We start from the raw sequence: 12,792 nt of genomic DNA on the forward strand, positions 1-12,792 counted from the left end.
GAACAACAATCTCTTGATTGATATTCTTATTAGATACCACCTTAGGTAAAAACCCAGGTTTGGTACGCAGAACTACCTTATCTGTATTGAAGATCAGATAAGGTGAATCACATTGTAAGGCAGATAACTCGGAAACTCTACGAACCGAGGAAATAGCTACCAAAAAAAGAACTTTCCAAGATAAAAGATATCTATGGAATGAAGAGGTTCAAACGGAACCCCCTGAAGAACTTTAAGAACCAAATTTAAGCTCCAAGGTGGAGCAACAGGTTTAAACACAGGCTTGCTTCTAACTAAAGCCTGACAAAATGCCTGAACGTCTGGGACATCCGCCAGACGCTTGTGCAAAAGAATAGATAGTGCAGAAATCTGTCCTTTTAAGGAACTAGCTGGCAATCCTTTCTCCAATCCTTCTTGGAGAAAAGATAATATCCTGGGAATCCTGACCTTACTCCATGAGTAGCCCTTGGATTCACACCAATAAAGATATTTACACCATATCTTATGATAGATCTTCCTGGTGACAGGCTTTCGTGCCTGAATTAAGGTATCAATGACTGACTCGGAGAAACCACGCTTTGATAAAATCAAGCGTTCAATCTCCAGGCAGTCAGCCTCAGAGAAATTAGATTTGGATGGTTGAAAGGACCTTGAAGTAGAAGGTCCTGTCTCAGCGGCAGAGTCCATGGTGGAAAGGATGACATGTCCACCAGATCTGCATACCAAGTCCTGCGTGGCCACGCAGGCGCTATCAAGATCACAGATGCTGTCTCCTGCTTGATTTTGGCAATCAGGCGAGGGAGCAGAGGAAACGGTGGAAACACATAAGCTAGGTTGAAGGACCAAGGCGCTGCTAGAGCATCTATCAGCGTTGCCTTGGGCTCCCTGGACCTGGATCCGTAACAAGGAAGCTTGGCGTTCTGGCGAGACGCCATGAGATCCAGTTCTGGTTTGCCGCAACGAGGAATCAATTGTGCAAACACCTCCGGATGGAGTTCCCACTCCCCCGGATGAAAAGTCTGACGACTTAGAAAATCCGCTTCCCAGTTCTCTACACCTGGGATATGGATAGCTGATAGGTGGCAAGAGTGAATCTCTGCCCAGCGAATTATCTGAGACTTCTAATATCGCTAGGGAACTCCTTGTTCCCCCTTGATGGTTGATGTAAGCCACAGTCGTGATGTTGTCCGACTGAAATCTGATGAACCTCAGAGTTGCTAACTGAGGCCAAGCCTGAAGAGCATTGAATATCGCTCTCAGTTCCAGAATATTTATTGGAAAGAGTGACGACTCCTGAGTCCATGATCCCTGAGCCTTCAGGGAGTTCCAGACTGCACCACAACCTAGAAGGCTGGCATCTGTCGTTACAATTGTCCAATCTGGCCTGTGAAAGGTCATACCTTTGGACAGATGGACCCGAGATAGCCACCAGAGAAGAGAATCCCTGGTCTCTTGATCCAGATTTAGTAGAGGGGACAAATCTGTGTAATCCCCATTCCACTGACTGAGCATGCAGAGTTGCAGCAGTCTGAGATGTAGGAGTGCAAACGGCACTATGTCCATTGCCGCTACCATTAAGCCGATTACTTCCATGCACTGAGCCACCGAAGGGCGAGGAATGGAATAAAAAACACGGCAGGAATTTAGAAGTTTTGATAACCTGGACTCCGTCAGGTAAATTTTCATTTCTACAGAATCTATTAGAGTCCATAGGAAGGAAACTGTTGTGAGGGGGGATAGAGAACTCTTTTCCACGTTCACCTTCCACCCATGCGACCTCAGAAATGTCAACACTATGTCCGTATGAGACTTGAGAATCTGGAAGTTTGACGCCTGAATCAGGATGTCGTCTAAATAAGGGGCCACTGCTATGCCCCGCGGCCTTAGGACCGCCAGAAGCGACCCCAGAACCTTCGTAAAAATTCTTGGGGTTGTAGCTAACCCAAAGGGAAGAGCTACAAACTGGTAATGCCTGTCTAGGAAGGCAAACCTGAGAAACCAATGATGATCTTTGTGTATCGGAATGTGAAGATAAGCATCCTTTAAATCCACTGTAGTCATGTATTGACCCTCCTGGATCATAGGTAGGATGGTACGAATAGTCTCCATCTTGAATGATGGAACTCTGAGGAATTTGTTTAAGATCTTTAGATACAAAATTGGTCTGAAGGTTCCCTCTTTTTTGGGAACCACAAACAGATTTGAGTAAAATCCCTGTCCCTGTTCCTCCTTTGGAACTGGATGGATCACTCCCATAACTAGGAGGTCTTGTACACAGTGTAAGAATGCCTCTCTCTTTTGGGGGGAAGCCTTGAAGTCCAGAAGATATCCCTGGGATATAATTTCCAACGCCCAGGGATCCTGGACATCTCTTGCCCACGCCTGGGCGAAGAGTGAAAGTCTGCCCCCTACTAGATTCGTTACCGGATAGGGGGTCATTCCTTCATGCTGTCTTTGAGGCAGCAGCAGACTTTTTGGCCTGCTTACCTTTGTTCCAGGCCTGGTTAGGTCTCCAGACCGTCTTGGACTGAGCAAAAGTTCCCTCTTGTTTTGCATTAGAGGAAGTTGATGCCGCACTTGCCTTGAAGTTTCGAAAGGCATGAAAATTAGACTGTTTGGCCCTTGATTTGGACCTATCCTGAGGAAGGGCATGACCTTTTCCTCCAGTGATATCAGTAATAATCTCCTTCAAACCAGGCCCGAATAGGGTCTGCCCCTTGAAGGGAATGTTAAGCAGCTTAGACTTTGAAGTAACGTCAGCTGACCATGATTTAAGCCATAGCGCTCTGCGCGCCTGGATAGCAAAACCAGAATTCTTAGCCGTTAGTTTAGTCAAATGAACAATGGCATCAGAAACAAAAGAATTGGCTAGCTTAAGTGCTCTAAGCTTGTCAAGTATGTCATCCAATGGAGTCGCTACCTGTAAAGCCTCTTCCAGAGGCTCAAACCAGAACGCCGCAGCAGCAGTGACAGGAGCAATGCATGCAAGGGGCTGTAGGATAAAACCTTGTTGAATAAACATTTTCTTAAGGTAACCATTTATCCATTGGATCTAAGAAAGCACAAATGTCCTCGACAGGGATAGTAGTACGCTTTGCTAGAGTAGAAACTGCTCCCTCCACCTTAGGAACTGTCTGCCATAAGTCCCGTGTGGTGGTGTCTATTGGAAACATTTTTCTAAAAATAGGAGGGGGAGAGAACGGCACACCTGGTCTATCCCATTCCTTAGTAATAATTTCTGTAAACCTTTTAGGTATTGGAAAAACATCAGTGCACACCGGCACTGCATAGTATTTATCCAGTCTACACAATTTCTCTGGCACTGCAATTGTATCACAGTCATTCAGAGCAGCTAAAACCTCCCTGAGTAACACGCGGAGGTGTTCAAGCTTAAATTTAAATGTAGAAATATCAGAATCAGGTTGCATCATGCTCCCTGAGTCAGAAACATCACCCACAGAAAGAAGCTCTCCTTCTTCAGCTTCTGCATATTGTGAGGCAGTATCAGACATGGTTCTTAAAGCGTCAGTATGCTCGCTTTCCTCTAAATTCAGGTAGTCTGGCTAATACCGCTGACAGTGTATTATCCATGACTGCCGCCATGTCTTGTAAAGTAAACGCTATGGGCGCCCTGGATGTACTTGGCGCCATTTGAGCGTGAGTCCCTTGAGCGGGAGTCAAAGGATCTGACACGTGGGGAGAGTTAGTCGGCATAACTTCCCCCTCGTCAGATTCCTCTGGTGATAAATTTTTTAAAGACAGAATATGATCTTTATTTCTTAAAGTGAAATCAGTACATTTGGTACACATTCTAAGAGGGGGTTCCACCATGGCTTTTAAACATAATGAACAAGGAGTTTCCTCTATGTCAGACATGTTTGTACAGACTAGCAATGAGACTAGCAAGCTTGGAAAACACTTTAAATCAAGTTAACAATCAAATATAAGAAACAGTACTGTGCCTTTAAGAGAAACAAATTTTGTCAGAATTTGGAAAACAGTGAAAAAAGGCAGTAAATCAAACGAAATTTTTACAGTGTGTATAATAAGCTAACAGAGCATTGCACCCACTTGCAAATGGATGATTAACCCCTTAGTTCAAAAAACAGATAAAAAAAACGATAAACGTTTTTTAATAGTCACACCAACTGCCACAGCCTTGCTGTGGGCCTACCTTCCCCAACAAACGATTTTGGAAAGCCTAAGAGCCCTTGAGAGAGGTCCTATAGCATTCAGGGGACTCCTGGAGGAAGCTGGATGTCTCAGTCTGTAAAAGTTAATGCGCAAAAAAGCGCTAAATTAGGCCCCTCCCACTCATAGTAACACAGTGGAAAGCCTCAGGAAACCGTTTCTAGGCAAATTTAAGCCAGCCATGTGGAAAAAACTAGGCCCCAATAAAGTTTTATCACCAAAGTATATATAAAAACGTTTAAAAATGCCAGCAAACGTTTTATATTGTAAATATAAAAGAGTATTACCTCAGAAAGTAAGCATGATACCAGTCGCTATTAAATCACTGTATTCAGGCTTACCTAACATAAATTTGGTATCAGCAGCATTTTCTAGCATTCACATCTTCTAGAAAAATGTTTAACTGCACATACCTCATAGCAGGATAACCTGCACGCCATTCCCCCGCTGAAGTTACCTCTCTCTTCAGTCATGTGTGAGAACAGCAATGGATCTTAGTTACAGCCTGCTAAGATCATAGAAATCACAGGCAGATTCTACTATTTTTCTGCCTGGGACAAAATAGTACAACTCCGGTACCATTTAAAAATAACAAACTTTTGATTGAAGCAAGATAACAGCTACATTTCACCACTTTCCTCTTACTACCTCCATGCGTGTTGAGAGTTGCAAGAGAATGACTGGATATGGCAGTTAGGGGAGGAGCTATATAGCAGCTCTGCTGTGGGTGATCCTCTTGCAACTTCCTGTTGGGAAGGAGAATATCCCACAAGTAATGGATGATCCGTGGACTGGATACACCTTACAAGAGAAATATCACCTAAACATCTCTTTGTAAAAATGGAAGATATTTACCTCAAAATTTCAGTATTCACACCACACTGTAAAGAGACTTTAAGCTGCCAGTCAGGATGTTTGTCCTAGGACTTGCAAGCAGAGTGTGCATCTGTCATGTGCAGGCATAGTCATGTTGTTTTCCTATTCAGTTTATGGAAGTTTAGTGTGAAATCTCATGAGATTTAAGTGAAATCTCATGAGATCACTGCAAAACAATGCAGCAAGACCTAATTGGCTATTGTTTCTCCTCTTTTTAAAAAAAAAAAAAAAAAAAAAACAACTTGCAGCTTTACAGCAGCTCTAACTGTTCAGAGCTAAATACATTCTGAGGTAAAATATCTTCCCATTTTACATAGAGATGTTCAGATGGAATTTTCATGTCAGCTTTTTACAGTTATGCTGCATCCCCTTCAAGTGATTTAGCATATGAGTATTATGTCCCTTTAAAGGGACGGGGAAGCAGAAGTCCTGCTCCACTAATAGAGAGAAAAGCACATCACATAAAGCTTTACCTGTTTGTTTACATGAAGGTTAATGTTGGCCCAAACAGGATGTGCGCTCACATTATCAGCTTCCACATTATTCAGTTTCACAGGCAGGTCTTCAAAAGCTGCAATTAAAGAGTTAAACAGCTCATATTAACATAATCTGGTAATATCTACTTGTGTGTGCAAATTTATTTTTATAATTACTTCCAGCGCACATAAACATACAGATGATGTAATTAACCGATACTATGATGTCATTCGAGACAGATGCCCATTAAAGCATTCTTCCTGGTATCTGTGTCCTTGCTGACTGGTCAGAGGGCTGTTGTCTAACACATTAGGGAACCACAATGTGACCCCTCCAGTGCTTTTTTTATAAACTGCATAATGTTTTAGTCTGAACAGAGATACAATGTCTTGTACAGGCAGTATTCCCTCTAAGGCAAGTTTTACAAGTGGCCCACTGGAAACTGTTAATTACAGCAATTAGGAAACACTGCACAATGCAGACTGTAAGGTGTGGTTCCCTTATTAACTGTTCACTTCTGGGCCACTCAAAAAACTGGCCTTAGAGGGAACACTGTTCACAGGACTTTCATGTATGGAATAAATTAACAACACACTAGCAAAGTGTGAAAGCTTTTTTTTTTTTTTTTTTTATAAATAAACACCTTGTTTTCTGTAGTTGTTTTCCCAACAACAACCCCCCTCCCCAACTTCCCTTATTTAGAGTAGTGATTCTACACCTGTTACTGATGTTTGTCATCAATTAGCTAAACTTGCAATATTTTGCAGTATCTGATCACCTCTGCTGAGACTAATTAGTAATAGCTATGTGGAAGGGCTAGGCTTGTGATGTCTGCAGCATGCACTACTAATTCTAAGACTTGAAAACCTAAAACCCAAATTTTCATAATTAAATAACAGAAAATTGGACAAAACAATGATTTTTTTATGCATAACTAAACATTTTATTTCACAATTTGTTTTTCATGTGTCTCTAAGGCCACATTTCCTAGATAAGATATCTATAGTGTCCCTCGTTGCTGGTTTTCAATAGAGGAACAAAGTGTATTTTGGGCCAATTAAAAAAGAATTTAAATCAATTATTAGTCTTCCTTTTTCAATCCTTTTTTTTTCATTAAATGATAGATGGGTTCTAAGGGGGGGCACACAACATTCTTGCTTTCAAAATTACCTCTGTAGCATCATATATATCCCCCAAACTTGTTCAGGATGAGGATTTAAAGTCAAACAACCCATGTTGAAATGACTTCGTAAATAAAGAAAATCTCTGCAGCTCCATGTGCCCTAAAATGAACATCTATGATTACCTGTATTTGAAACCCTCCCTGCAGGCTGCCGTTTATCTCAGTGCTTTATTTTTAATTGAGGTTATAGAACAGAACAGACAGGTTAAAGCCAAAAATTCCAACCACTCCCTAACAGGCCTGTGAAACGAATCACACCACCAACGTGTTTGGGAAAGGGCTTCCTAGTAAAAACTCTAAATCAGCTACGATGCTGCTAGGAAGACACACCGGCTTCTCTTCAGAGCCACCGTTTGGATCTATTGCAGCCACATTATCTTTAGGTTCCCCTAAGATTATAGAAGTCAAGTAGTCTCCCTGCCTCCATCCTGAAATCCATCCTCATACTCCTCTAGATCAGCCCAAAAACTATTGTAGTCCTCAAAATTTCTGACTTCTTTGACCAGTAACCAATACCAATTCCCAATAGTAGAGGAATCAGTATCAAAGGTAAGTATATTAAAGCGCTACCTCCTCCCTCAGACTCTTTACTAATTGCTTGTAGATTTTTCTTTATCCTCATCTTTCTAAGATCACCTCCATACTTAGTATTTGGCTTGCAAGAGTCTGCCACATGGACTTCTTCAAACTGTAGTTGAGTAGATTGAGGTCTCAAATCAGTTGCAGAAAGTATAACAGAGCCAGAATACTTGGTCTGTATATGACACGGCCACTATTCACCCAAATTTCCTAAAGCAAAAACTTGTAAATTAATCCTTCTACAATAAATTGAAGCTAAGAGCTACTCACAAATGTCTTGCCTCGACAGCAGTAGGCTCTGCCCCTACTGCTTTTTTTGTAATTATTTTTTACAACCCTGCATCTTAGCCACATAGTGCTGTTTCTTGTGAACCCATTATCATTCTCCACACAATATGTTATCTATGAGGCACACACGAACTCGTACTGATTAAAAAGGGTCAGAAAGAAGGGGCTTAGGAAGTTTTTACCCTATGAGGACCCTCCTAGTTTTTAGTTTGTTTTCTTGAGTGTCCCAGCCAGAGCCCAGACTTAAACCCAATCCAACACCTCTGGAGAGACCCAGAAATGGCTATCCGCATTCAACATGACAGAGCTTGAGAGGATCTGCAGAGAGGAATGGAAGCTAATCCCCAAATCCAGATGTGCAAAGCTTGTCACATTGTACACAAAAAGACTTGAAGCTGTAATAACTGCCAAATGTGCTTCAAGTAAATACTGAGTTATGGGTCTGAACACTTATGTAAATATGATATTTTAGTTTTTCTTTTTAATACATTTGCAAAGTTATCAAAAAATATTTTTCTACTTTGTCATTATGGGGTATGCTTTGTATATATTTTGCAATATAAACAAAAAAGGAATGGTGTGCTGTATGTTTCGTTGTAAGATCTGCATAATTCCATTTACCTGTGGGAATGCCATCTTGTTCTGTTGGCTTTTCTTCTAAGTTGGGGTTGGAAAGACACTGGTCAGCTACATCTGGAACCACAGCTGTGTCTGATGAGACTGGTGTTACAGCAATGTCATCAAGGCTTCTCTCCAGCAAATCCTTGTTATCAAGCAAGCCAACAAAGCTGTTAAAGCGACAAAGCAGAGAATGAGAACCAATAATCCTACAAAGAATTAAAGCTTGCAGATATAGTCAAGTTTCAGTTCTTACACAGAACAATTCTTCCAGGAACATCATTTCTTTAGTATTGTTAATTTTATATTAGTGGCAGATATAATTGAGCTCCTACACTGGATGTGCAATCAATATGTAAAATGTTTAAGATCCACTCCTGCCCCTATGCAAGGTAAATAATTAAAATGCATTATCAAGTTTTTATCACGCATGAATAAATGTATAATATGGAATTAAATTTTGGATTTAAATTTGTACTTAAAACAATACAGGTAGGAAATCCTTTATTAAAACTGTAAAAATTTGTAGGTCTTTCAAATCATGCAATAATATGAAGTGCACAGTACAGACTAAATTATATAAAACTTTGACTTTGCACCAATTAAAAAAGGTCTCCAAGAGAACACTAATATATATATATATATATATATATATATATATATATATATATATATATATATATATATATATATATATATATATATATATATATATAGCTATAGTGTGTGTGAGCGAGAGATATAAAAAACATAATTTATGTAAGAATTTACCTGATAAATTAATTTCTTCAATGGTGGCGAGAGTCCACGAGCTTGTTACTGATGGGATACACATTCCTACCAGGAGGCGGCAAAGTTTCCCAAACCTTGAATGCCTATAAATACACCTCCCACCTCACTCATACCTCAGTTTAACATATAGCTAAGTAGGCGAGGTGAAATAAGGAGTAAAAACATAAAAAATAGGAGCAAATTAAAAGATGTGCTTTATACAAAAAAAAAAAAAAACACACACAAAAATGGGTGGGCCTCGTGGACTCTTGCCACAATAAAATAAATGCATTTATCAGGTAAGTTCTTAAATAAATTATGTTTTCTTTCATATAGGTGGCGAGAGTCCACAAGCTTGTTACTGATGGGATATAATACCCGAGATGTCAAGGTCCACGAGTAACAACAAAGGGAGGGATAAAATAAAAACAGCTATTTCCACTGAGAAATTAAATCCAAAAAATAACTTTCTTTAAAAATTCAAAGAAATTAAATCATAGGCACTAGAATCAAAATGAGACAGCTGCCTGAAGAACCTTTCTTCCAAAAGATGCTTCCGAAGAAGCAAAAACATAAAAATAATAAAATGTAGTAAAGGTATGCAAAGAAGACCAAGTGGCCGCTTTGCAGATCAACTGAAGCTTCATTCTTGAAAGCCCAAGATGTGGCAACTGATCTTGTAGAATGAGCTGTAACTGTCTGAGGCGGCACTGACCCGCCTCCAAGTAAGCTTTGTGAATAAAAAGTTTCAACCAACATGCTAAAGAAACGGAAGCTTTCTGACCTTTTCTAGAACCAGTAAAAATAACAAATAGACTAGAAGTCTGTCTGAAATCCTTAGTAGCATTTACATAGTATTTCAAAGCTCTAACGACATCCAAAGATTTATCAATATAATTCTTAGGATTAGGACATAAGGAAAGAAGAATAATTTCCCTATTAATGTTAGAATTCACAACTTTTGGCAAAAATTTGAAAGAACTCAGCAAAACAGCTTTTTCTTGATGGAAAATCAGATAAGGAGACTCACAAGAGAAAGCAGACAATTCAGAAACTCTTCAAGCAGAAGAGATGGCCAATAGAAAAAATACTTTTCAAGAAAGTAGTTTAATATCTAAAGAATGCATAGGTTCAAAAGGAGGAGCCTGCAAAATCTTTAAAACCAAATTAAGACTCCAAGAAAGATAAATACATTTAATAACAGGTTTAATTCGAATTAAAGCCTGGACAAAACAGTATATCAGGAAGATTAGCTATCTTTCTGTGAAATAAAACAGAAAGAGAAGAGATTTGTCCTTTTAAAAGGTATTGGCAGAGAAACCTTTATCCAAACCATCCTGAAGAAACTGGAGAATCCAAGGAATCCAATTGGAATGCCAGGAATAATCATGTGAAGAACACCATGAAATATAGGTTTTCCACATTTTCTGGTATATTTTCCTTGAAACAGGCTTACGAGCCTGAATCATAGTGTTTGTCATGGAGTCAGAGAAACCTCTATTACTGAGGACTAAATGTTCAATTTCTATACCATCAAATTTAGAGATTTGAGATCTGGATGGAAGAACAGACCTTGAGAAAGGAGGTCCGGTCTTAGAGGAAGAGGCCAAGGCTGGCAACTGGACATTCAGACAAGGTCCGCATACCAAATTCTGTGAGGCCACGCTGGTGCTATCAGAAACACACACAAGATTGTTCCATTATGATCTTTGAGATCACTCTTAGAAGTAGAACTAGAAGGAGAAAAATTCAAGCAGGCTGGTAAGACCATGGAACTGCTACAGAGTCCATCATTTTCGTCTGAGTAAAGGTACCTGGGAAGTTTCTTTTTCAAACGAGAGGTCATCAGATCTATCTCTGGAGAGCCCCACATCTGGAAAATTCAATAGAATACATCTGGGTGGAGAGACCACTCCCCCGGATGTAGAGATTGTCGGCTGAGATAATCCGCTTCCCAATTGTCTACACCAGGAATATGAATCGCCGTGATTAGACAGGAATTGGATTCCGCCCAAGAAAGTATGCAAGATACTTCTTTCATAGCTAGGGGACTAAGAGATCCCCCTTGATGATTGACATATGTCACTGTTCTGATATTGTCTGTTTGAAAACAAATATAAAGGTTCCCTCTTCAATAGATTCCAAGCCTGAATGATTTTTTTGCGTGTTGAAGTAAAAGAATAATCTTAGATAATTCAGGATATGAAGACAACTGTTGAGCTAATACTAGAATTGGGGTTGGCAATGGCACTACATACGGGCAGTCTCCCTGTATGGTTCTTAAAAGTCTCGCTTAATAAGTGTGATCTAGGGAGTGGTGCTGCGCACAACTAAATTTACTGCATAGGTGGGAAACAGAGAAGAGAGGATTCCTACTGAAAGAATGCGCTAGAGCACTATGTGCCCTAGCTACTAGGCAGAAGCAAGAAAGAAATAATGAACAATTATTAAACAATTAAAATTGGGTATAAATTAAAACCATGAAGGAGAAGTGTTATCCTAAAAGAACCCTTATCAGTCGTAACTAGGTGGGCCTTTGTTATAATGACCTTGTATAATGCTAAGGGTTAAAGTGCTACCAGGAGCGTAAGTGAGAATAGAGGAAAATTACTCTTGTTGAGTGTGTATTGTGAAAGTTTAATCCTCTAATTTCAAATCACCTCTGTATGATATAGTTGTACATTATCCATGCAATTCTATTAATCCATAATAATATAATGTTAATATAGTTTGTAATGTAAAGCTAGGATGTCTCAATGGACCACTGAACTTAAGAGGTTAAAAATAATATCTGCTTAATCTAAGGAAATAAATAACACGTGGTTATGTGATCGTCCACATTTATTAGGTTGAGATTATAGCGTGGTGGCTGTGATATGCTCTAAACTGCCCAACCAAAAGGTAAAAGCATCAGCAACATCAGCCATGGATATAACAGGTCTAAGAATATAGCCAGTATGTAAATATGCCCTTCTAAGGTAAGATTAAAGCTTCCTATCTAAAGGGTCTTTAAAATAAGTGCTGTCTTCTATAGGAATGGTAGTAAGCTTGCAAGAGTGGAAATAGGGACTGTTTCCCTAAGTTCCAAATTAGCAACAGGCAAATTATACATTTTTTTGGAAACCTAGAAGGATTAAAAGTACCACCAGGCTTAGACCATTCTTTAGCAATCACATTAGAGATAGTATCTGGAATTGGAAAAACTTCCGGGGTAATAGCAGTAGTGTTAAATACAGAATTTAAACAATTACAAGAATTATCATCAAGAGGTTTAGACTACTAAATCACCAATGTAAACAATACTACTTTCAAAAGAGATTGAATATTTTCAATCTTAAAAAAAAAAAGAATACTTGTCAATTTCTGTCTCTGATGTAGGATCCTCTGAATCAGTGGAACCCCCATCAGTAGAAGATACATCAGTATGCTGTCGGTCAGTACAAAATTCCCTAGATTTAGAAAAAGTTTGTCAAGTCCTTTAACGTTTATTTGAAGGCAGTATAGCACTCATGGCCTTCTCTGGCTACAGCAATAAAATCTTTAATTTCTGCAGGAATGCCCTTTACATTAGACTGAGATGGAACAATAGTGGATGCATTTGTACTCCTAGAAATATTATCAGCATGTAATAAATTATCAAAACAAAAGCCACATAATTGAGCTGAAGAATTCAGATCAGCTATTTAACAAACAACACACTTTGCTTTGGTAGAAATATGTTCAGGCAGCTCAGTTTCTATGATATCGTCTGAGGCAGGTTCAGTTTGAGACATTATGGCAAAAAAAAAAAAAAAAAAAGATACAAAAAA

The 12,792-nt window shown here is 39.3% G+C and overlaps 1 protein-coding gene across 1 annotated transcript in view; it reads right to left on the reverse strand.

Annotated features, from left to right (window-relative positions):
- EPB41L5 (erythrocyte membrane protein band 4.1 like 5) overlaps positions 1-12,792 on the reverse strand; it is a 405,052-nt gene that overhangs the window by 92,257 nt on the left and 300,003 nt on the right. The window contains exons 18-19 of the mRNA XM_053712169.1: positions 8,216-8,421; positions 5,541-5,638 (exon numbers count right to left, since the gene is read on the reverse strand). Coding sequence (XP_053568144.1) covers positions 5,541-5,638; positions 8,216-8,421 — 304 coding nt within the window. The remainder of the gene's footprint in view (positions 1-5,540; positions 5,639-8,215; positions 8,422-12,792) is intronic.

This window comes from Bombina bombina, chromosome 1 (genome assembly GCF_027579735.1).
Source record: "Bombina bombina isolate aBomBom1 chromosome 1, aBomBom1.pri, whole genome shotgun sequence".
NCBI lineage: Eukaryota > Metazoa > Chordata > Amphibia > Anura > Bombinatoridae > Bombina > Bombina bombina.